This window comes from Danio rerio, chromosome 8 (assembly GCF_049306965.1).
Source record: "Danio rerio strain Tuebingen ecotype United States chromosome 8, GRCz12tu, whole genome shotgun sequence".
In the NCBI taxonomy this organism is placed as follows: Eukaryota; Metazoa; Chordata; class Actinopteri; order Cypriniformes; family Danionidae; genus Danio; species Danio rerio.
The window spans coordinates 26,124,211-26,150,243 of record NC_133183.1 but is presented as its reverse complement, the minus strand read 5'-3'; the positions used below and the strand labels follow the sequence as shown (position 1 = coordinate 26,150,243).

At 35.0% G+C, this 26,033-nt stretch overlaps 2 protein-coding genes across 3 annotated transcripts in view; one reads left to right on the top strand and one right to left on the bottom strand.

The window, feature by feature from the left end:
* The window catches only part of mmp9 (matrix metallopeptidase 9), a 200,239-nt gene that overhangs the window by 41,653 nt on the left and 132,553 nt on the right, over positions 1-26,033 (bottom strand). The window lies entirely within an intron of this gene.
* Positions 1,451-12,101, top strand: zgc:110353. Of its 2 annotated transcripts, XR_012383714.1 has the most exons (7): positions 1,484-1,796; positions 3,648-3,708; positions 3,964-4,111; positions 4,489-4,585; positions 6,862-7,118; positions 7,345-8,417; positions 11,167-12,101. XR_012383714.1 is itself a non-coding variant. In NM_001017785.1 (6 exon segments), coding segments are annotated over 6 exon segments (960 nt in total). In that variant the 5' UTR covers positions 1,451-1,540; the 3' UTR covers positions 7,486-7,622.

Here is a 26,033-nt window from a genome sequence, read left to right as displayed (position 1 = left end):
ACGTTACAAACTGCTCATTTTGCTGCCTGATGTTACAAATTAATATTTTCTTATTATGTTATTCTGCTTTTTCTGTGTATAGTCATGCAAACACTTGTTTGTAGAGCAAGTAGTTTGACCGTTTTCTGCAGTTTATTACTCCTAGTCTTTTCTCCCATAGGCAACTGAATTGGAAGTTGTAAAACAATCGCAAAAATTAGCACACTTTCGCATCGAAGAATAAGGTCAAGAGGTGTAATATATTTTACTCTAAAACAGGGCTGGGCAACTTCGGTCCTGGAGGGCTTTAACACTCACAAACACACCTGACATGCTAATCAGTGTTTTTAAAATCACTATAGGCAGGCGTGTCTGATTAGAGTAGGAGCTAAACTTTGCAGGACACCGGCCCTCCAGGACTGAAGTTGCCCAGTCCTGTTTTAAAATAACCTAGAAAACATTTTTGATACTTCTAAGCAGCCGCTTACCTCGCTTAATGGTTAAATCCAACCCTGATTGTGACTGATTCCGATACATTCTTATGATCAATTTAAAATGAAAGACAAATGCATTTTGATTTGGTTTTCTTTGGTAGAATTTGCCTTTAATTTTATTAGTTGGCTTGTACTTGTTTTATTTTAATTGTTTGTTTTTGTCTTTTTCAGATTTGTAATTATATTTAATCCCCTAAACCTAACACTCATAGGAAACAATCTGCAATTTTTACTTTTTTCAGGATACTTCATTTTGTCAGATTTCCTTACAATGTCAAAATCTACTGGTATTGCTATACCTCTGGGGTCCCCACAACATAAGGAATACAAGAAACATAAAAAACACAATGTAAATAAGCAAAAAATACCAAGAGTAAGGATGTGAATCACTAAGTATTGAGAAAAATATAATATATAACCCTATTATTCTGACAGAATTAAACATGTATATTGTAAAAGGAGAACTAATAATAATAATAATTAGGAACCCTGTCAAAGTTTAATCAAGGCATTTCTACACAACACACACACTATGTTATCATATCAATGCCTAGTTAATTGATCAAAAAAAATTATAATAAAAAAAAAAGACACAACGAATAAGTTCAAATAAGTAAGGCTAATTATCCAACAATAGACAGTGATTGGGCTTAAAATGAACTGTCCTGATTAAAGCCCAGGTTTGTGGAGCAGGTGCAGTGACAGCAGAGGGAATGTTTTTTTTTCTTTTTTTTTTTTAATTAACCATGTTCACAGCTCCACCGTATTCACAATTCCAGTCTCACAAGACCACTGTTATCACTACCATCTCTAAAACCAGATCTTCCCCACAGACTGGTTGCTCTCTGACACCATAGATACACATAAAGCTCTTTCATTTCATCATGCGGTTCACTTTCAGTTCACATGCTAGGCCTGTTTGCTGGAGGTGTGTCTTTTTCAAACCCGTTGAGCCAGTTTGCTGAACTCTCTATCGTAGGGATAAAGAGCAACCGAAGACAGCCGAAGGCAAAAATTACAACTCCAGGCATCTGACAAATATTCAGACATAACCTGCTCTCCAGGAGATGACTATCCGGAACTTCGCCATTGAATATGATGCCTTAAATGATCGCAACACCTTCAGCAATGGGGACACTTTGGCAGGCAGGGTTATTGTGGAGGTGTCAAAGCAAACCAAGATAACATCGCTTACGGTGCAGGCGAAAGGCAAAGCTAATGTGGCATGGACTGAGACACATGGGGAAGAGAGTGTGACGTACTGGGATAAAGAGAAGTATTTTTCACAAACACAGTCTGTCTTACCGGAGGATAAAGCAGATGGTAATATCTGATGACACAGATGCTGTTATACACACCGATCGGTGCTAAAACAAACTTCGAGTTTAATTTCATGTGAGGTATTTGGTATATAGACAAATATACAGCTATGGTTAAAAAAATATCCATTAAAAAATTGTTAGACCATTTGACATTTCAGGTTTTCCTTCTACATGTATTTGATTAGTTATGAGTTTGAGCAAATAAATCAATCTTTTTTGACTAATTGTCATTTTATGATGTACATTATTTTTTAAAAATTGAACAGAAATGGCATCAGTAGTTTGCAGATTAAAGAACATTTAGGTTTTACTTAAACACATAACTATAAATAGTAAATGTATGTGGTCTTTTCAATTTTTTAAAATAGTTTTATACAGTTAAAAGCAATATTATAAGCTCTCCTGTTAAATTTGAATTGTTTTCCAAACATTGACAATGTTAGACCAGAGACATTTGTACAGTATTTTATTTCTTTCCTCTGGAGAATGTCTTATTTATTTATTTTAAAATTTTTTAAATGAAAGCATTTTTTCTAAATATGTTCCTACATTTTTAAAAACAGTTTGTGTTTTTAGTATTATTATCCCTCTTTAAAAAAATTTCTCGATTGGCTACAGAACAATGACTTGGCTAATTAACCTAACTTGCACAGTTAACCTAATAACCTTAAGCCTTCAAATTGCACTTTAAACTGAACACATATCATACATGTCTCTGTTAAACAGCATTTGGAAAATATTAGAAAAAGAATAAGTATTTCACAGGAGAGCTGATCATTTCAACTTTAACTATATAAGCAAAATAAAATGCTGGTCAACAATTTTATTATCCCGTGTGTGTTTGCAGATTTCAAAATTTGGCTTGGTAAGACTTTTATCTAATGAAATGAACAAAGAAAAAATACGAAGTGCAATTGTTTTAAACACTGCTAATATAACAAAAAGGTTCCTTGGGTTCAGTGCGGTGGTGCAGTGGGTAGCGATGTCACTTCACAGCAAGAAAATCACTGGTTCGAGCCTCGGCTGGGCCTGTTGGCATTTCTGTGTGAAGTTTGCATGTTCTCCCTGAGTTTGCATGGGCTTCAGAAATGTAAATTTAAGGAAATTTCTGTAATTTAACATCTGTTATTTTACAGTAAATTTCTGTAATTTAACGGCCATTGTTAAACTTTTTTTTCAGCACCCCAGCTGCCAAACCCCCCCCAAAATAAAGGCTTTTTTAACGTGTGCTCCAGTTTCCCCTACAATCCAAAGACATACGCTATAGGTGAATTGGGTAAAACAAAATTGGTCGTAGTGTATGAGTGTGTGTGAATGCGAGTGTATGGGTGTTTCCCAGTACTGGGTTGTGGCTGAAAGGGCATTCGCTGCGTAAAACATATGACAGAATAGTTGGCAGTTCATTCCGCTGTAGCGACCCCTGATAAATAAGAGACTAAGCTGAAGGAATATGAATGAATGAACATATTAAAATCTTTTATTTTAAGTTGCAATAATATTTAAAAAAATTTAAAAATATATGTTGAAAATGTCTTATTTCTTTTTAACCTAAATGTAACAATGTTGAGATGTAGAAGCTTTAAAAAGATTTTTCAAATATTACCAATCAACAACAACTTCACTATGCAAATGGTTGTTTTGAGACTGACATTTTTCTAGAAATTTGAAACTTTTCTTCAAATGAGATTTCACAGGAATTACTCACAAATTTGGTAAAATGTTAAATGTGTTAGTTTACCAATGGGATTGGGCTATACCAACCACAAACTTTTGAATGCTATAGTTTATACACTATTGAAAACAATGAATATAACATACAACATGTGAAAAAAAAAACATCTCTTTTTGCTAGGTTCTGTGACTCTTGTGGCCGGCAGACATGTCTTCCCTTTTGCCTTTCAGCTTCCCAACCAGTAAGTCACTATGGTTTTGTCCCACAGTCTTACAGTCTGGCTGATAGATGTGACTTATAGATAGATAGTATATACTTTATTGATTCCTGACAGAAAATCTATCTTCCTTTCAAACAGACTCAGTTACTTTTGCCAGTGTCAATACTTGAATGTACTATCCTGTATATGCTGAAATATTGATCTAGCATTTAATGCAAGTTTTTCACTGTACAGACTATTAGTCATTCATGTGAGATGCCTCTCTCTCTCCCCCAGGAGTCTGCCATCTTCATTTAAAGGCGTTCATGGTAAAATTCACTACAGACTTATGGCCAAGTTGAGCAGGTCTTTCCGTGCTGCGAGCAAAGCTGAAGCAAAGTTCACGTTTGTCGCCAGAGCTGATTACGATCCATCAACACTGACAGTATGCAGATTATCAGTGATAACAGCATTACCATTACCACCCTGCTGAGAAAAACAATAGAAACCTCCACCACAGAAGTTCTAATGGTTTCCACTTCAAATATCATTAAACCAGAACATTAAAAATGTTTTTTGGGAAATATAAACAAGCCCCCAATGGAAGGCAAGAATTGACCAGTAAACACCCACAAAAAGCATTATTGTTTTCATTAAAACCAATACAATTCCCATTATATCATTAAACCATTACACATTATATGATGGTTTCAATTGGTTTGTTATGCAGGGTGATTATAATAATGAAAGCCACATTTAATGCATTAAACATAAAGCATTTTTCATAATGGTAAAGTAACCCTAAAACTTCATTCTTGGCAGACACCTCAACATGGCAGTAAAGACAAGAATGTCATGTTTTTTGCTTCTGGAAATATTTCAATGGATATTTTCTTGCCAAAGACAGGCTACCAGCAAGGTAATCCAGCATTATGCTACATTAAAATTCCTTTTTTTGATATTTTACAGGCACCTGATTTTGTACTGGAGGTTTTCTACCAACACAAGCTCACGGCAATTCGTAACTTTTGATTTAGTGGCTAATTTGTATGAATTCGTACAATCTAATTTGTACAGTTAAGTACTATTTGCTCATCACCGAATAACGGTTGGGGTGGGTTAGGGGTGGGGTTGAGTGTCACACCTCCTTTTTGAAAATCGCACACTTTTATACAACTGAACTTGTACAAATTCGTACGAATTAGCCACTAAACTAACAAATTGTAAGATTGTTATGCTTCCTCGTGAGATCTGGGGTGCATTTCATAAAACTATTTTAAGCCAATTAAGGTTGCAAGTTACGTCGTTACAAACTTTTTGATTTGATGTTTCTCAAATACATCATTCCAACAAACATTTGCAAACTGCGTCGCGAACTTGTACACTTGCAACTACAACTCTGGAGCTGTAGTTAGAAACATAGTTCCTGGCTGTGTTCTATTCTCAGTTATCACCATTATGCCCTATTCCTTTCGAACGTTCCAACATTTAAACTCGGAATGATAAAAAAAAGACATTAAGGTCATTTCTTTTAGTTGTAATTTGCTTTCAAAGTATTTTTACAGTTCAGTTTTAGCAATCTTCATATTGACAATTGTGTTGCCTTTGTAGTGCATTTGAAAACATTTATGCCATTTTGAACGCAGCCATGGCAAAAAAAATGACGAAAGCTATGTGACCTATTATTTAAATACGGATTTTATGTTATATAGCATATGTTAATGCTTTCAATTTATAGTAGGTAATTTATTAAGTATCTGTACTGTATATGACATGGGCCTGTTCGTTATAACATTTCTGCAGTGGTTTGAATGTGTCAAATTGTAAAAGTAGACTTTTCAAAAAACAAAACAAAAAACAATATCCTACTTTAATAATAATAATAATAATAATAATAATAATAATAATAATAATAATAATAAAATATTAATAATAATAATAATAATTATTATTATTATTATTATTATTAAAGTAGGATTTTTTTCATTTTGCCTAATAAATAATACATATTAAATTCAATTTCTTAATAAATAGTCTCATTATTTATTTAATTAGTTATTATTTATTTATATGATTTATATGTGAGGTTAGAATACATGGTAGCTTTTTGTAAGTGATTTTATGTTTTAGAATAGAATGTGTAATGTTCTCAATAATAGTAGGCCCTATATGTGTCGTTTACATACATTTAAATTATTAGGAAAAATGAGTGCATGCCTTATCAAAACTTATATTGGATTTTTTTTAAACGTGTGTTTGTGTAAAGTAATAGAATTTGCACTAAAAAAATATGGGGTTCTTCTCTAAAGAAGTTGTTACCACCCGGTTTAGAGCATCATTATGGGCGTTTTACATTATAACTAAAGTGGTTCAAATGAATCTGTGGAAGAGAAACTACGGTTTTAGGAAACACTCGTCACTACATCTTTCTTTTTCCAAACAATACATCGTACTATGATAGTTCAGCCGTGAGTTTCATAATTGTTTGAGAAACACACCTCAGGCTGGTTCTACAGTAGTTCACATCCATCCATCCACCCATCCAAAAAATAAATAAATAAAAAAAACACACAAAGATTGTGTACATAATAATGTCCCCTCTTTTCTCACAATGTATGTAACCTCTCACAATATAAGACCTCTAAGCCCCTCCCTCCAGAGAGTCAACTTTGATTTAATTGGTTTTCGGCTTACAGTAAATGAGAGAAACCAACGTTCCTCACCATATCTAAACACCAGTTCTAGATGCTTCCTCAGCCCTTCCCAGAGGGCACCTCAATGTCAAAACAACATCAAAAAACACATTATCAACTGTCAGTTTTACAGAAACATCATCTTATTGACATGTCAGAAACACGTGTCAAACTCCAGGCCTAAGACACAACTACAATGTTTGATGGGCCAAGAAGATATAGTTTGAAGTCAGCCAATAATTTCCATTATCTAAATATTTTACTTTACAAACCTGTACAAAGACTGGGATTATTGTCAACTCAGTTCATTCACAAATCAGTTCTTTCTTTTTTCTAAATCTTAATTTCTTTCAACATCACATACTTTTTATATTCATAAACAGCAATGTTACACGACATGAGAAACAGGAGTGCTTTAACGGATCTATCAATTTTCAAACAGCACACAACAGAGATAAGCACTTTGATTGAAGCCGTAATGCAGTGTTTATAATTCAAACAGGTGAAGGGCTTATTGTCAATGGCGAGATTGTCAACAGCTCAACTCGCAAAATTGTGCCAAAGTACATTATCTACCAGAAGCAGAGCTTTTTTGCTGGAGGCCAGAGAGCTGTGCACACCACAGAGATACTAAAGGAGAAAGGAGAGCCTTTAGTGTCGTCCACCAGAGAGAATCTGTATAAAGTGTTGCCTCTTCCTCCAGAGATCAGCTCCACCATACACAACTGCAGGATCCTCAAAGTTGAGTACAGGCTAAAGGTATGTACTGTACTATAAAACAAAACAGGATTCAAGCAGCCAGGTCTACTGAAAGGTTTAGTTTCCTGCCAGCAGCAAAATTGATTAATGAATTTAGTATTCAGAAATGTCGAGTATGCTTTTGTTACCATTTAACTAAGGAATGAAATTATAGAAGGCAGTGCTATCAAAGTGTTTGAATGTTCATGACTACATTTCTAAACTCAGCCTTTTATTTGTGTTGCAGGTTATTTTGGATGTTTCATTCACTAAAAACCCTGTGATTAAACTGCCATTTATTGTACTGCCTCTGTGTAACGAGACCTCACCCAAAGCGATTGAAGAAGGATTATACCCAGACCTTGCAAAAATGAAGATTTCCAATTAATATAAGCCATAAACAGCAATTTTGTTTACATTTACTGTATCAGACACAGTAAAAAAAGTTATTCATATGAAAGCATGAATCCAATATTCAAACATGTAAGGTGTCTATTTATGTTATAAATGAACTTCTGCAAAAAATAAATAATAAAAAATAAAAATATAATTTCAGAATGAGACAACACACACATTTTAAATGTGCTGTATGTAAGTTGTTAACTCTTCTATAGCATAAAAACACCCTAATATGTTTGTAGATATTAAAGAAACATACTTGTTTATCTTAAAAACAATGCTGAAGTCAGATATCCTGCTTTGAAAATGTGCATTACATGCCGGAATATCTGTCTTTGTATTGGTCATTTACCCACGCGATGCAGTTTAGCCAATTATATCTAAGCACCCCGAGTTGCCTTGGTGGAAAACAGCATATTTCATTTATTCAGTCAGGAAGGCGACCATATTAAACCTCCGGTGCGACCTCTGGTGGACAGTAGAAATGAGAAGCAGATTCACAGTTGTACATAAGGTGATTATAAATTAGCAAATAATATAAATGTTACAAATATAAACATCAGGTGTGCAGGTTAAAGTGTAACCCTGTGTCCTAACAACACACTATGTGACAAGATTTGCAGTGATAAGCTATTTGGCTGTTTGCATTAAACAAAACATGACAAAAATTTACAGCCATTCAGAAGTACAGAATAGTTCACTCTCTGCACTTCAACAAAATGGTAAGGTATATAATCTAATTAATACATAATAAAATGTACATGCTGAATCACTGATATGTGTTGGCATTCAATCACAGTTCTAAAGTTCCATTTCTAACTGTTTATTTTATTTTCAAGATCTGATGTAAACTGCAGATGTGGCTACTGAGAATGTACGAGTGAATGAAGGAGACCACACGCATTGCTGCAGTACTACGTGGTACAGCACAAAATGGTCTATCACAAAAAAAACATGACCAGCAGGGGGCAGTTTATATAACATAGTAAGCATACTGAACTGATATACTGTAGCAACACACACACACACGGAGAAGAAAAAGAAATTAAATAAGTCAATCATGATTGTCTTACACGTGGGGCCCTATCATACACCAGCCGCAATGCGGCGCAAGGCGTGACACAATTGTTGTTAGCTAGTTTTAGTTCAGCTCAAGAGTCATTTTCACGTTTTGCACCGCACTGTTTAATAGCAAAGTATTTGCGCTCATATGTGCGCCCATAGGCGTTCTCGTCTAAAAAAGGAGGCGTGTTAAGGCGCATTGCTGGCGTGTATTTTGAGGATCTAAAATACACTGCACAATAGACCAGATCAAAGCAGGTCTATAGTCCAGCACAGAGCGAGTTAGTTGTGTGCCTCGCTTAAACATTGCTTAATATACACAGGATGTACAGCAATACACAAATATCTTTACAAATAAAAAAAATTAAAGGATTAAATTACTACAAAAATTATTATTTTTTAGTCTTCTTAAATATAAAAACCAATGCCTCCATGTCTTCTTTATCTCTGGGGCTTTTTTAGTTTATTTATGACAATTTGCTTTTGTATAATGTTGTTATTATTATTAGCTGCATTATTTATGATATGCATATTTATATCTGTTTTATTAAAAACAAGCTTAGATTTGTCCACCTGTCAGCTTTTAGACCATATGGGGCATAGCATGTGTATTTGGATCAACACACTTTGTTATTATTGTTCATTTATTCGTTTGCTGGAATTTGGAACTAAATTTAGAAATAGTTTTGAAACAAATCTTTGCGCTTCACAAATGAAATAAATTATGTATAGGCTAATGGATGTCTGTGTATACAACACCTTTCCTTATCCATGAGAGTGAAAGTGAAAGTAAAGAATAAGGAGGCTCATCTCTCATTTTTGCGCTGTAGATGCTGTTTAACTGTTTTCTCCCTGATGTAGTGTTCAGTTATTCCACTTACAAAGTCGGCCATGTAAATAGCAAATGCGCCATGGCGTGACACAACTGACTCTTAAAGGGAATGGTAGATGAGACTCTGATTGGTGTATTCTCAAAACACACCTACCCTGTATAACAAATTAAGAGAATAAGCTTAACCGTGTTAGACCATGCGCCATAGCACAAAGCTGGTTTTTCCCTCCTTAAAATAGCAAAAGTGGATTCTGACACGCCCTAATGCTTTTGCGCCCTGTGCTTTGGACTTTGCGCCTGGATCATCAAAACAGAGCCTGTGATGTATTTGAGTGTCTCTCTAAAAATGACCTCTTACCTGAGCCTTCACAATCATTACATTACACGAAATGAGGAGCGGGGAGAGTTTTCAGCTTGTGCAGAGTTTTCAGCTTGTGCAGCAAACACACACAGATAAAGCGTGAGTGATTTACATGTGAAGTCATAGCAAAGATAAAATATAGATATCTTGAGGCGCAAATTGAGCATTTGTGCATTTGATGCACTTCAGACTGCAAAAGAAAGTTGGAGCAAATGGAGCAATGCAAGAGACAGGTGGAAATGAGATTGGTTCAAAGGTGACGGCCGCTGGACGTGACTGAATTGAAGCACATTATTTGGGCTTTACATGTATGGATGGTATTATGATGTGCATCAAATTGATAAATTATTTTGTTTAACTCTTCCCCTGCAGTTAACGAGAGAAAATGCTTCCCTGCATGAGTTTTACGGCAATCTATGTTTTAGATGTATTACGGTAGGGGAAGCCCTAACGATTGTCCTATTGTGATGACGTCAGATGCTCCGGGGAGTGAATTCTGAAAAAATTTAAGATTGTGGATAAAAATAAGAGTTATACAACCTTCCTTTGGCTTAATCCCTACCATTTCAGATCTTGTCTTGACAAGAGACCAAAATAAAGAACCTTTATTTTTATGATTTGTATCACTGTCATTGTTTCAGATTGCACACCTAACATAGTAGGTTTTCTAATATGGTAAATACATATATAAATATTTTTAATCACAAAATTGTTTGCCAATTTCTGGGAATTACAGCCACAAAATCAGTCATTTTTAATCGCAAAAAAAAAAAAAAATTCGCAAAAAAATTTTGTGAAAAACTAGGGGGTCTGATTAATGTTATATGAAATGGCATTTAAACTCACATTATTAGCATTTAACACTTAATAAAGCACATGAGGTGTACCTGAGGTCACAACTGACATAGCTTTCTGTTGTTCAGCTGCAAGAAATAAAGCCACTTTTAAAATATCAAATTCAGGTGTTGGTTAGAACAAAAACTCATTTTAATATGGTGAATATTCCTTCTATCACATGCTGTTGCTTTTATTTAGGACATGATTTAAATCAGCCTTTAAGCTCAACAGTCAGGCACACTGCTGTTGGTGTTGTCAATCTGGCAACCTGCGTTTGCCTTTGTTTTGAACCAGGAGTTCAATACCCAGTTTAACCACTGGGTGTCAAACTTACATACTGCACCTTCAAAACATAGTCACAGAACATAATTTGCAAGAATGTACATTGTGAAAACAAGTTTAATGTGAATATATTACCCTAATGCAGCCCTATAGCACTTTTGATCAAACATAAATGCACATATCCCTGAGAGTGCAATGCTCTCTATTGCTGGTCGTGTTCTCCCTGTAACCTCATTTGTTATTAGATCAGCTCAGTTAATTCAACTAAAGAAGAGAGTGTCTTGTGTTCCCTTTAGAAAGTGGACATGCGAAGAGAAATGGAGCACCAGAATGGCATTTACCACAACACGCAGACCCTCCTGGTGACATAAATACAGAGAAAGACTCAGCCTGTCAACCTGGAGGCCAGGCGAGCTCCGGCTGATTTCTTCAACGTAGCATTTATTCCAGCCACCTTTGTGCTCCAATATCCTCCTGCTCTTTGCAGTGTGTATTAACTCACTTCATTTAAGAGCTCAGCAGACACTTCATTGAAAAGAGAAGTATGTGGAATCAATATCACAGCTAATCTGTGACCTTTAACCCCACAGCAAAAGATGAAATATTGGTCTGAGCTTTGTAAATGGAGGACTGTGAATTTATCGGTTCCATCAGAAAAGCGCTTTGATATATTAGAGCTAGGAAAGAAAAAAAAATTCTACTATGATTTTAGTGGTTAATACATATCAATTTGGACAATCTCATTCATACTCATTACTATTTGCTCATCTCCCAATAGGATTAGGGGTGCTATTTTAAAATCTAATGATTTCATATAGATGAAGTTGCTGGAGTTTGCCACTTCTGAATTTTGTCTGTGAAATTGGAAGCTCTCTCTACTAAAAACCTAATAAAATATACAGGCATATTCCTCTGAAGCCATATTGTGTACTGTTGCCCTCGATTCAGAAGCATTAAATGCTCTACTAATAGTATAAATTTACTGTTGTTTCAGAGGCTATATAACCTTACATTTTAAATTAGAAATTTTTAATGTATGGGTTTTTTGTTGTTGTTGTTTTTAGTAGTATTGTTATATTTATGAAGTTATTAAGAATCATGCTGGATTGAGATTTTTTTTTTTTTATATATATTGTTTGTAAGTGATTTGTGTCTGTATGTGTTTGTTGTGTCATGTTGCTATTGCCCTAATTTAATTGCTCCTGGCAGGATTAATAAAGTTGTTAAATTTAAACTTAGGCAGCACAAAATTATAACTACTAATTCCCTGACGATGCATTGAAATGTCTGGTGTGTGCAGGAAAACACATGCATCTGAAACAGTTTATGGGTTGAACCAGAACAGATCTTCTAATTTACCAAATCAGAACTCACTTTTGTACACATAAAACAGTCACTCAGATTTTAATATCGATATCAGCTAGCCACTGGTTTTAAATCAAGTGTTGAAATGAACATTTTTCAATGTTTTTTCTACACTGTAAAACCCAACAGTCCACATTATCAAATGAAATGAGTGTAGTTAACTCGAAACTTACTAAAAGATAATTCTACTAATTTGAAAGGAGTTTTGAACTCAGTGTTGAAGGTAAAGAGTTAAATAAATACCTCATTGATTTCACTTAAATGGAGTAATTTCAAACTACTCATATAGAGTAGTATATCGTTTTTTTTTTTAAACTCATTTTGTTATGGTTTGTTGCAATCAGTTTCCTCAAACAGTTTGAGTTTGAGTTACTTTTTAGATTTTACAGTGTATGTAAAAAGGTGAGTGGATGAAGACAAGTTTATTCACTTTAAAAAGTAATTTGCATTTCACACCTCAGTTTAGTAGTTTAACCAAAAAAGTAAATCAGTTCACAGAAAAAAACTCAAAGAGAGGTAAAGGTAAAAATGTTATTTATTTATTTGTTTATTTATTTTTTATTATTTTTAAAATGAATTGATTTAAATTGTTTGAATCTATATGTTTCTATAGACAGAGACAGGAGTATCCATTTTTTTGTCTGTTTATTTTTGTTGTTGTTGTTGTTGTTTTACTCTCAAAGTGCAGGCAGCCATAGATTTTATGAATTATATGAATTAAAGATGACATTTTTAACTACATATTTTCTTAAATGTTCTACAGAGAAAAAGTACAATCTACATATGGGATGAAGGTCAGTAAATTAACAGCACTTTTTATGTTTAAGTGAACTATTCCTTCAATAAAAATCTCATGATTTTAGGAGGTATTTAAAAATGTATATTTTATGTGTGTCATTTGTTACTGCTGAGTTACTGTGAGCAGTACCTTTAACCTAAAGAAATCATATTTAAATGAAAGACCTGATACAATGGCATTTGACTGAAAAATAAACTAACAATATGTGCATTCAATTATAATTACAACTTGTTAAATTTAAGCAGTTAATAAAATAGCAACACCCTACATTCACTGATTATGTTTATTCATAATTCAAAAATGTGTTAGTAAATGTTGAATTAGCTATGATTTTGCTAATTCTGGCATAATGCATAAAATTCTGAATGTAAAGATGGACACATTAGCTTAGATTTTCAATATTAACAAACCATTAACTATGACTTTTAACTCAATAAATGAGTAATTTTCTGCTTATTAATAGTTATTAAGGTAGTTTGGTTTAGGTATTGGTAGGATTAGGGATTTAGAATAAGATCATGCAGAATATGTAGTTTATAAACAGCTTTATCTTAATAATAGGCAGGTAATAAGCCAGTATTAATAGAGATAATTAATACTCAAACTAAAAGTGTTAACAATAAACTATACAACTTAAATAATAAAGCATTTAACTTTAACCAAAAACATCTTAAATAGCTGCACTGTTAGACCTTACTGGGTTTTTTACAGTAGCAACAGAAAGCATCATAATATATAGGACAGTAATTGTTAAACAGTAATTTACCATTTATTGTCACAGTTACTACCTGTAATGGGCACATAAAGTAAATACTGTAATTGATTCATTGCACGACACAATTTCATGCAAATACTTTTCATTTTACAGTAAAACACTGTTTCATTTTATTACAGCAAAACACTGGTTATTTTAGAGTTATTTACCACATAACCTATAGTAAGGGCTAGCAGTGTGGATAACTGGACAACCGGACCTCTGTTATGCAGAGCATCTTAAAGGTTGTTTTTAATTATTCTAAAATGTCGGTACCAAAGTCAGACATTAAAATGATTTGTTATGATCACCTTCCAAAACTGTCTGGCATGATTGTGTTTCCAAACATCAGGCATCCGCCTCCGAACGCAAGATAACATGACAGCATTTGTTATTGCCAGTGTCATCTGAGGCGCAAGTATTTATTACACAGGCCTCCAAGGCTACAGCGACTTTCATTCTTATTATTGATATTTTGGACCAGTTTCCTGGGAAAGGATGACTTTGTTCACTTATACACAAAACTTTATTTACTTGCAAACATTTTATGCTAAATTAAGTTCAATTTGGACCGGGGGGGCCAAGTTGGAGCACTCTAAAATTCTAAAATTGTTCTAAAATTGCAATAAAAAATACAAATATTACATTCAATTTTTGTATGGAAATATAAACAAAGATTAATAAAGGCTAGAATTAAGTGCCAGAAAAAAAATTATGACTTTATGGTAATGCCATAGTAGAAACTTTTTTGGTTCTTCAAAGAATTTCTTTTTTTTCCTTCAATTTTCACAGTATGAAAAACATTCTTATAATCTAAGAATGGTTTTCCACTATAAAAAATGACTTGTGGCATACATTTTTTGCCTAAACATGTAAGAATGTTTACTGCTTACTAATGTTAAAGGGGTAGAGTTCACCCACAATTTACAGTTCCTCATCATTTTCTCACCCTCAGCTTCTAAACATCTAAGAATTTCTTTCTTTTGTTAAACACAACACAAAATATCCTGAAGGATCTTCGAAATCAGCAGCCATTGACATCCTTTGGAACAAAACATACTATGGAAGTTAATTATCCCAACAATAAATCAACGTTCAAACAAGACGCGCTTCACTTCATTCCTGCTGTGTTAATTGTTCAGTGAATGATTTGGATGACAGTGATTGAATGAGTTTTAGTATTTGTTCTCCCTCTGCTGGAATACAAACTGCATTGCAGCACTTCTCACTTATCTGACTTGACAGTTTAATAGTAACCGTTCTTTGCTGCTCACCATGTAATTACAGTAATTCACTTATCGAGTAGAAATCCTTAAGTGCTGTGTGTACTTGCACAATCAGTAAATAATGCCACAACATGAGACAAAGCTCACATAGGAGGCTAAACAGATTGTTTATTGAACATGACTGATCTAATATAATTTCAGCATTTGTCAAACCTCTATCACTTATATGGGAATGTGTACAAATAGGTTAACTGGGGCATCATAATTGAATCATTTTTGTTTAACTCAGCTCAATGACCTTTAATTAATCTTTGACATTTAGGCAAAAGTGGATGATCTCTTGTGTAAAACTGTCCTTAATTACAATAGCAAACCTCAAGCTGTAATTCCTCAGAGAAATATGGATTTTTAAAATAGTTTTACAGAACTAAATGACCTGATACACTGCTTAAGGAATGATTTATTAACTGTAATGTTATGCAATTGTCATGGTGTATGTTTCTCACAAGACAGCATGTTGTGATGTCATAGTTGGCCTACAGCATGTTGTTTGTTTTAATGTCAAAGAGCCATGCTGTACGGACAGCGGTATTAAATATGCTCATGCTGTTATTGGTGGTTTGTGCCTGTCAGATGGTGTCTTGTGTGAGTTTTAATGTTATTTTTTGGCTATAAGCTGTAAGTGGAAAAAACTGTGGCATACTGAAATCTGATATAGCCATATGTGATCATATATGTATGAAACATTGCACAAATATTTCAAAATATACACTCGCCAGCAACTTTATTAGGTACACCTTACTAGTACCGAGTTGGACCTTCTTTTGCTGTCTTAATCTTTTATGGCATAGATTCAATAAGGTACTGGAAATGTTCCTCAGATATTTTAGTGCATATTGAGATGATAGCATCATGCAGTTGCTGCAGATTTGTCGGCTGCACATCCATGATGTGAATCTCCTGTTCCACAACATCCCAAAGGTGCTCTATTGGATTGACACCTGGATTGAAACCAGTCTCAGATGATTCACACTTTGACATGGAGTTTTATCCTGCTGGAAGAAGCCATCAGAAGATAGATATGTGGTCATAAAGGGATGGAGATGGTCAGCAACAATACTCAGGTAGACCTTTTCATTGACACGATGCTCAGTTGGTATTAATGGGTGCAAAGTTTGCCAAGAAAATATCCCCTACACCATTACCCCACCACCAATAGCCTGAACTGTTGATACAAGGCAGGATGGATCCATGCTTTCATGTTGTTGACGCCAATTTCTGACCCTACAATCTGAATGTTGCAGCAGAAATCGAAACTCATTAGACCAGGCAACATTTTATTAATCTTGTTAAATTTAATGCAGCCTTAGTTTCTGTAAACTCTAGAGATGGTTGTGCTTGTAAATCCCAGTATATCAGCAGTTTCTGAAATACTCAGACCAGGCCATCTGCCACCAACAACCATGCATCTTCAAAGTCACTTAAATCACCTTTCTTCCCCATTCTCATGCAGCAGATTGTCTTAACCATGCTACGTACCTAAATGCATTAAATTGCTGTCATGAGATTGGTTGATTAGAAATTTAACAAGCAGTAGGACAGGTGTACCTAATAAAGTGGCTGTTGAGTGTAGGTACATATATTTTTATGTCTGTGAAATTTAAATATGAAGTTCTATGTTCTATATGTGATTTGCATGTATTGCCACATTTCAGGATTGGTTTCGAATTGACCAAAGCAAACCAATCCAATCAGCCTTTTTTGGTGATTTCTCTACCAATGGTTTGATTCTGAGATTGTCATTAACTGGAACATCAGTGTATTGAGCAGCCAATCATACGCCTTAGCATAGAGAAAATGTGTTACAAAATAACCTGAGCTTCACATTTGCAATTGCATATTAAAATCAGATCTGGAAAAAGTGGAATGTGAAACACATGTAAAATCTTGGAGCGTGTGATCAAAAATACAGACACATTAGAATGTGATCATATTGGGTTCATATTAAAAAATGTTCTGAAAGCAAATGTTTGAAGTGTTTTTCACGTGTGATTTTAACATGTTACTGCACTGTTTTTAAAAGCTAGTGTTTTCAGATTCCCAAAAATGCAATTGTCATGTAACTGAACAACCAAACATTCAGCTTTTTGCTGAGAATGATAGCATAGATGCCCTCTAAACTGAGATTTGGCACCAACTAAACTAAAACATCTGTTTATTTGGCTTTACTGGCTTCATGGTTTAAGCCTTAAATTTATGCTGTGTAATGAAATGCTATGGGAGACCAGTTCTATCAATAATACAGCAAGAATTGTAGCAATACACCTTGGCATCAAATATGAATGATACCAGTTCATTACAAGAAGAGTGAATCACATGCCACATGCTGTACAGCACAGATTTTCCAGACCTGATTCTGTTGAGGCGCAGATTGAGTGTATTCTTTACAGATGACAGATTGAATACAGAGAGAGAGAGAGAGAGAGAGAGAGAGAGAGAGAGAGAGAGAGAGAGAGAGAGGCCTGAGATCCAGTTGTTACAGCACCTCATTAGGTCCAGCATTTAGTCCATGTGTGAGCAAATCTATGAGCAGACAGCTGCCACAGTGTGCAAGTACTAATGAGATATGCAGATGATTTAATGTCAGGGAACAGCAGAAGGGAACTCATCATAGACCTGTATTAAAGGTTCAGAAGCTGATATTTACAGTTCTCTGCATGCTCCAACAAAAAATGAAGTTGATATAGCTTTATAATAATAATAATAATAATAAAATATTATTATTGTTGTTGTCATTATTATTATAAAAATGTATTATTACAATTATAATTATTATTAATTTTATTATTAATTTTTTTTGTTTGTTTTTATATTTATAGCCACAGCCATATCAACCTGCAGCCCAAGACCGGTTACTCACTGAAGCTAAGCAGGGCTGAGCCTGGTCAGTACCTGGATGGGAGACCACTTGGGAAAACTAGGTTGCTGTTGGAAGTGGTGTTAGTGAGGCCAGCAGGGGGTGATCAACCTGTGGTCTGTGTGAGTCCTAATGCCCCAGTAATAGTGAAGGGGACACTACACTGTCAGTGGGCGCCGTCTTTCGGATGAGATGTTAAACCGAGGTCCTGACTCTCTGTGGTCATTAAAAATCCCATGGCACTTCTCGTGAACGAGCAGGGGTGTAACCCCGGTGTCCTGGTCAAAAGTCCCTCTATCGGCCCTTACGATCATGGCCTCCCAATTATTCCCATCCATTGAATTGGCTCTATCACTGTCACTTCACTTCAGCAATAGCTGGTGTGTAGTGAGCGCACTGGCGCCGTTGTCCTGTGGCAGCCGTCGCATATTCCAAGTGGTTGCTGTACACTGGTGGTGGTGTGGAGAGACCCCCCCCTTATGATTGTTAAGTGTTTTGGGTGTATGGCCATACACAATAAATGTGCTATATAAATACACATTACATTACATTACATATTTTTAATTTTTTTAATTTCTATTATTTAAAAAAAATTAACAAAAATATTTTTTTATTTGTGCTGGCCAAAGAATAATCACGATTAATCACATCCAAAATAAAGACTGTTTTGTCATAATATTATGTTAGGTTACTTTATTTAAATCTGAAGGTAGATTTGATTTGCAGTCAATAGTCTTCATTTCATAACAGTGCCACACAAAAAAACTTAAATTGTAAAAACAACAAATGGACATAAAGACATAAAACATAAACATACAAAACACCATTTTCAACAAAATAATATAAATAAAGAATAAATGAATAATATCTTCAAGTGTCCAGCCCTCCCCCCCAAATAAATAACTGTTTAAAACAATCTATGAAATGTAAAATATACAATGTCTAATGGGTGTTTGTATGAAACTATTTTTGTATTATTTATACATCTATATATTATCAATTTATATATTTTTTTATTTTACCTAAATATAAATAAAGTGTATTGATAAATATACACATTTTATTTTAGATGTGATTAATCTTGGTCAAGCATTTAAAACATTTTTATAATAAAAATCTTAACCGTAAATCTGTTATGAACTGCATATGATATTTTAAAATTAGTATTAATATTATCATGACAATATTATAATATATTTTTTACCATTTAAATATTTGTCATAAAAGTTACATACAGTGCTCAGCATAACTGAGCACACCCCATTTTAAAAATGAATATTTTTATCCATTTCTCAGTGAATATAGGCAATGTGTTTTGATGCATTTAAACTAAACAGTTTTATTAAACAAATATTTGTATTAAAATAATATTTTACCAAACATATTTAGAAATTGAATGATGATACAACTAAATTACAACCAACTAAATTTCAACTAAATTTCTAAATGTTTTTGCTCCTCTTATTTTTCCACTTTTTTAACATTTGTATTTAATATTTTTCTATAACATATAAATCTGAGCGTACTAGTTTTTAGACCGTTATTGCAAGTTATTTTGTTAGATAAGCTCCAGATTTGGCTTCAGTACTGACTAATTTAATCCATAAGATTATTCAGTACTGCGCATCGATGGATTTGCTCTTCAGTGTTTGGACTCTCAGTAGTGATTATTAAACCACACTGAACTGAGCTAAACTGAGCTGAACTTTCAATTTACTATGATCTTTTATGTGAAGCTGCTTTGACACAATCTACATTGTAAAAGCGCTATACAAATAAAGGTGAATTGAATTGAATTAAATAAGCACATATATATTATGGCTTCCTATTAAAAAGAAAAGATTGAAGAAGAAGAATAGTATTAATAACAAATATTGACTAGGAAAACTTTGCAGACAATATTGTTGTGCATCAAAAAAGCTGTAAGGGAATTTTTTCTGATCAATATCATGATTAGGGAATTGTACCATGAACTCCAGATGTTTGTTTATTAATATTATACAAGACAATCAATTTAATTCATTACAACATGAGACCCAAACAAGCTGCTCCTAGAAATGAGATGAATGACACTAATCAAAATAGCGAATCGGGATCAGATGAAAAGCCTGAGCTATGGACGCATGGCAGCACTTCCTCTAAATGATAAAGGATATTCGATGAACAACAGTAACCACTAGAGAGGCCAGGCAGTTCCTGATTATTTCACATGAAGACGGAAAGCCCATTTCACCCAAACTATAATTAACTGCATGCGAAAGTTTGATGACACACAAGACAATCCGGGAATGAAATGCTTCCTTTGGGAAAGACACTTCCATATGTGCGTTTTTCACAAGGGACAATACAGATATGAGTGTTTTTGCTTCTTTCTTCCTTTTTTTTTTTACACATCGAGTCACTAGATCCCATTAAACATATAGAGTGATTTGCATGCTGTCATGAGCAGAATAATTTAGCACATGCAGGAGTTGAAGTCATGAACAGCTGTTTGTGTGGTTACAGGGGGAAGGGAAATACGAGAAGAGTGAGAAAGTGAACACCATCTGTTGTCTTTGTGGAGGCAGAATCACATTTCAGCTGTTGTTAATAAATGCCTTCAATTTGTTGAGTGCAATGATGCAAATCACAAGTCCTTGCACATTTTTAGGATTTTCAAACATGCTATTCTCAAATGACTATTTAACTCAAATGTTTTCACACAGCCACAATAAATGACATCTTGAATGGGACAAAAACAGGGCTCAGAGTAAATGAAAGTTTCTGAAAATGAAGCAATGGCCTAGCGTTAGACATATTAGAGGGTCCGTTCACCTCACATTGAAAAGTTTGTCATCATTTACTCAGCCCTAGGTCAAGATACTTCGGAATAGGGATGAACAATGTTTGAGCATCAATATCACAATGTGTGTCCTCGCAATAGTCACATTGCAGGATTAGATTGTTTATTAAAGATTAAAGGATTAAAAATTATGTATTTTTTATTATTTATAAAATGATGATTATGCTATTTTACATTTGAATGTTTAATACCTGTACCTAAAATACATTAGACTCCACAGAAAACCACATAACACTGTTTATTTATTTATGCTTGTAATTTATTATACTTTCTGCAGATCCATTGCATAGAAAGACTTCATCCCAGTCGACTTAGTAAAATTACATTCATATAGCAAAATATACAGGAGTAAAACAAATTATTACAATGTCAGATTTCCTACTTTAGAAGTCCTACTTCAGAAAGCTATGAAAAATGCATTTTAATCAGATCTGAAAATGTTGCTTTACTTTTGGTATTTTTAGGATGTGAATGATATCTGTACTGGACCGGTCCTGAGGATGTAACCATATTTTTCATTTGCTCAATGTATAAAACGTTAAGGAAACCAAAAAATAGTGCTTGACATTTAAAAAAAAACGCTCATTGATGCTGACAAGCAAGGGCAAATCCTGTGTGAACACCAAGGGTTACAGCATGACATTTTCCGTCATATTGCAGCTTGATTTGATGGGCCAATTGCTAGACACACATACTGTAGCCTACTAGTTAGTGTAGACTACCTGATAAAAATGTCTTTCTGCTTATCCAAGATTTAGGAACAATAAATTACTTCTAATTGATCATTTTGGTAACAGAAGTGGTTAATATGAAAAGCAAGTGCCTCTAGATTACTCTTATTTTACCAAAATAAAATAGGATCATGCCTTGATTTTTAATTATTTAATTAGGACAGTAAGGTCTGACTTTGCTTAGACAAAAATCTTGTCACTTAACAGAAATAATGTAAAGTGCAGAATATGAAGTCATGGTGCTTTGGAAAAATAATGAATACTGTGTAAGACTACCAGCTTGGACGACTGCATCCATACATCTCTCCAACGACTCAAATAACTTATTAACAAAGTCATCTGGAGGCAAAGAAAGCGTTCTTGCAGGACTCCCACAGTTCTTCAATATACTTTGAATACATCTTCAATGCCTTACCCCAGACAGGCTCAATAATGTTCATCTCTGGTGACTGGGCTGGCCAATCCTGAAGCACCTTTACCTACTTCGCTCTCATTAACTTTGATGTGGAGGCTGAAGTATGAGAAAGAACGCTATCCTGCTGAAGAAGAATTTGCTCTCTCCTGTAGTTTGTAATGTATCGGGAAGCACAAATGTCTTGATACCTCGGGCTGTTGATGTTGCCATCCACTCTGCAGATCTCTCGCACACCCCCATACTAAATGTAACCCCCAAACCATGACTTTTCCTTCACCAAACTTGGCTGATTCCAGGCAGAATCTTGGGTCCATGCAGGTTTCAATAGGTCTTCTGCAGTATTTTTGATGATTGGGATGCAGTTCAAGAGATGATTTATCTGAAAAATCTTCCTTCTGCTACTTTTCCAAACTATCAACTGAAAGTCAAGTTATTGTTTGTTGCTCTTATAATTTGGATCGATGACAGGACTATTGTCAGTTAGTGTATGCACTAACTTAAGCACTAACATATTGTCGCACTTAGATTTATAGCACAAATCAAAATTTGCTCTACATTGAAAACCACATCAACCTGCTTTTTGTTGATTGATAGTAGCAAATATTAATGTACTTTTGTTTTATGTCATAAGTGTTAATGTAATATGCGTTCTCACACTAAATTAAGCTCACACTTTAAATTTATAGTGCATATATGGGAAGTAATTTAACTTAGAAACATCCTTAAAAGAAATTGTCAGTGATATGGATACATTTTTAATTTGCTGGGTATAAGGTGCTCATTTTTTACAGTATAATACTCTTTACTTGAGATCTTTCATAAAGGTCATTTTAGTGGCAAGTAATGGTTCTTTTACCCAAGTATGATTTTTCAGAACTCTTTCCAGCACTGAGTAAATGACGACAATCTTCCTTTTAACATCCCACAACATCGGTTTCTGGTTTTGTTTCGTTGTTTACCCTTTGATAATTCAGACAGTTTGAGGTTAAAGTTATGCTGAAGAGATGAATTTGTGCTGCATCTGCATCTACACACTTGCGGTGTTATAAGAATTTGACACTGACACAGTATGCAACATTAATTGTTCGTCTGGTTTTACCTGACCAGATGCCAAAATCAGTCTGATGACAGTAGGATCAATGGACTATTATGGTACTATTTTATTATCAGGAGAAAAAAAAGCTTTTTTTTTTGCTGATGGGTTCTAAAAAGTGTCTGACAGATATTCCCACATGGTTCTGGGCAAGTTATTGCAGGTCATACAGCTCGAATTCTCACGCTTCTTGCAGAGGGGATCTTTCTCAGATTAGGCCTCCACTTTCAGAGGAAAGTCCTTGGAAAATATGTCATGTGTGAGTAATACTGATTTACAGTCTGAACTGTGTCCAGCTCTCTTCCACTGTACTCTCTGCTTTTTGAGGTTTTTTTGTTTTTTGATGTGGTTCACAGAAGAGCTGCCGTCACTCTATGTCCTGGATCTGGCAGAGGCAGCTGAAGGTCAGTTATTTTAACTGAATGTCTCATAGATTTGGGAAAAAAAAGGATTTATAAAGTGCCAAATTTATATTACTTGGAAGTTTCTACAGTCCTGGGTAGCAATGGTTGGTGCTTAAGAGCCATACCAGACTCTATTTAACTGAGATGACAAATAAAAACTATAAAAATATCGATTTTTTTATTCTATAGTGTATACAGGAGAACAGGCGACGCAGTGGCGCAGTAGGTAGTGCTATCGCCACACAGCAAGAAGGTCACTGGTTCGAGCCTCGGGTGGGTCAGTTGGCATTTCTGTGTGTAGTTTGCATGTTCTCCCTGTGTTCGCGGTTTCCCCTACTGTCCAAAGACAGGTGAATTGGGCAAGCTAAAATTATCCGTAGTGTATGAGTGTGTGTGGATGTTTCCCAGAGATTGGCTGCGGCTGGAAGGGTATCCTCTACGTAAAAACACGTTGCATAAGTTGGCGGTTCATTCTGTTCTGGTGACCCTGGATTAATAAAGGGACTAAGCCGAAAAGAAAATAAATGAATGAATGAATATAGGGGAACAGTGTTTCTTCTCGGGTTTCTTTTGAGTAAATTCACTTCCTAAAAAACTCTCAACATTCAAAACACTGTTCTTTTTGCCTTATAAGATCCATGCAGTTTTTACAATTTAAGTGAATTGAACATACACTCACTGGCCACTTTATTAGGCACACCAGGTTGGACACCTTTTGCCTTCAGAACTGACTTAATCCTTTATGGCACAGATTCAACAAGGTACTGGAAATATTCCTAAGAGATTTTGGTCCATATTGACAGGATAGCATCACGCAGTTGCCAAAGATTTGTCGGCTGCACATCCATGATGTGAATCTCCTGTTTCACCACATCCCAAATGTGCTCTATTGGATTGAGCTCTGGTAACTGTGAAGGCCATTTGATTACAGTGAACTCATTGTCATGTTCAAAAAAACAGTCTGAGATGATTCATGCTTTATGACGGGGGTGTTATCCTGCTGGAAGTAGCCATCAGAAGATGGGTACACTGTGATCATAAAAGGATCAACATGGTCAGCAACAATACTCAGGTAAGCTGTGGCATACCAATTGTGACACAATGTCCAATTAGTACTAATCGGCCTAAGTGACAAAGAAAATATCCCTCACACTAGGGAGGATGGATCCATGATTTCATGTTGTTGACACCAAATTTTGACCGTTAGAAATCAAGACTCAATAGACCAGGAAACAATTTTCCAATCTTCTATTGTCCAATTTTGATGAGCCTGTGTGAATTGTAACCTCAGTTTCCTGTTCTCAGCTGACAGGAGTGGCACCCAGTGTGGTCTTCTGCTGCTGTAGCCCATCCGCCTCAAGGTTCTAAGTAGAGGTGTAACGATTTATCGTTGTACGATTTATTGCGATGCAAAAATGTCTCGATATGCACCATGGCGTTATGACGACTTGATTACGATATGACGTGCGTTTTCTCTTATTAGTTGAGCTGTTTGCACGTGAGCTACGTTCCACCTGCTGTCGCACGTGAGTTCAGATTGCAGCAGCAGTAATGTTAGCAGACCAAGATGAGTGGAGCTGAAATAGAGGATGGCCCATCCTCTCAAAATCAGACGTCTGGCAACAATTCGGTTGTACAGTCATTGCTTTAGACTCGTCCGCTTTTTGACATGCATACTGGGTCAAACATCCTAAGTTTTAAAGTCTTTACAGTGATTTACATACTTTGCACAGTGACATGGATACCTCCTAATGGTGTTGAAAGAGTCACATACTGTATTTATAAGGTACAATTCACCCTAAAATATCATTCTGTCTTCATATAATGATGTATTGGCGGCCGCAAAATCACACATGACGTGAGCTGTTACTACAGAGGGCGGACTATGATAGAGGCGCGCGTATGGCAAGCCGTTTTAGCATTTAAACCTTTGATCTGACTATTCATAAATATATTTAGAGATATCTCTAATTATATTTTGACTAGTCATAATTATAATTCGACTAGTCAAAATATAATTAGAGATATCTCTAAATGAATTTAATTAAATATGAATTAAATATATTTATGGATAGTCAGAACAAAGGTTTAAATGCTAAAACGGCTTGCCATACGCGCGCGTCTGCTTCAGTGAACAGAACCTGCAGGTTGTGACTAATAAAGTAGAAAACAACATTCAGTTTGTGGAACAGAGTGATCTTTCAGGAGCCGCGTGGGAAGTATGAACAGCACTTAGCAGTGGAAATGAAACCGAAAACGTACACATTATTTAAACACTCATATCGCATTTTAGAGGTATGATTACGACGAGCATTAACCCTTTTGAGTACAGAGGTACACAAAAATGCACGTCAACAAGATACACTTGATAGCGCCGACATCAGCGACGCCGAAGAAATAGTAAACCTGCCTAAACTGCTGAAAAGAGCCACGACTGTCCTGTGTAATGAAAAGACGGCCACCCTGTCACTCATCATGCCCAACATGAAGACAGCCATCCATAAAAACCTCTCAGACAGATACACATAAGTTCAGGATTATCTTATAGAACTGCTGATTACCTGGAAATGTGGATTTTTTTGAACACACAAAAAAAGCAAGTGACCAAGCAAAGCCT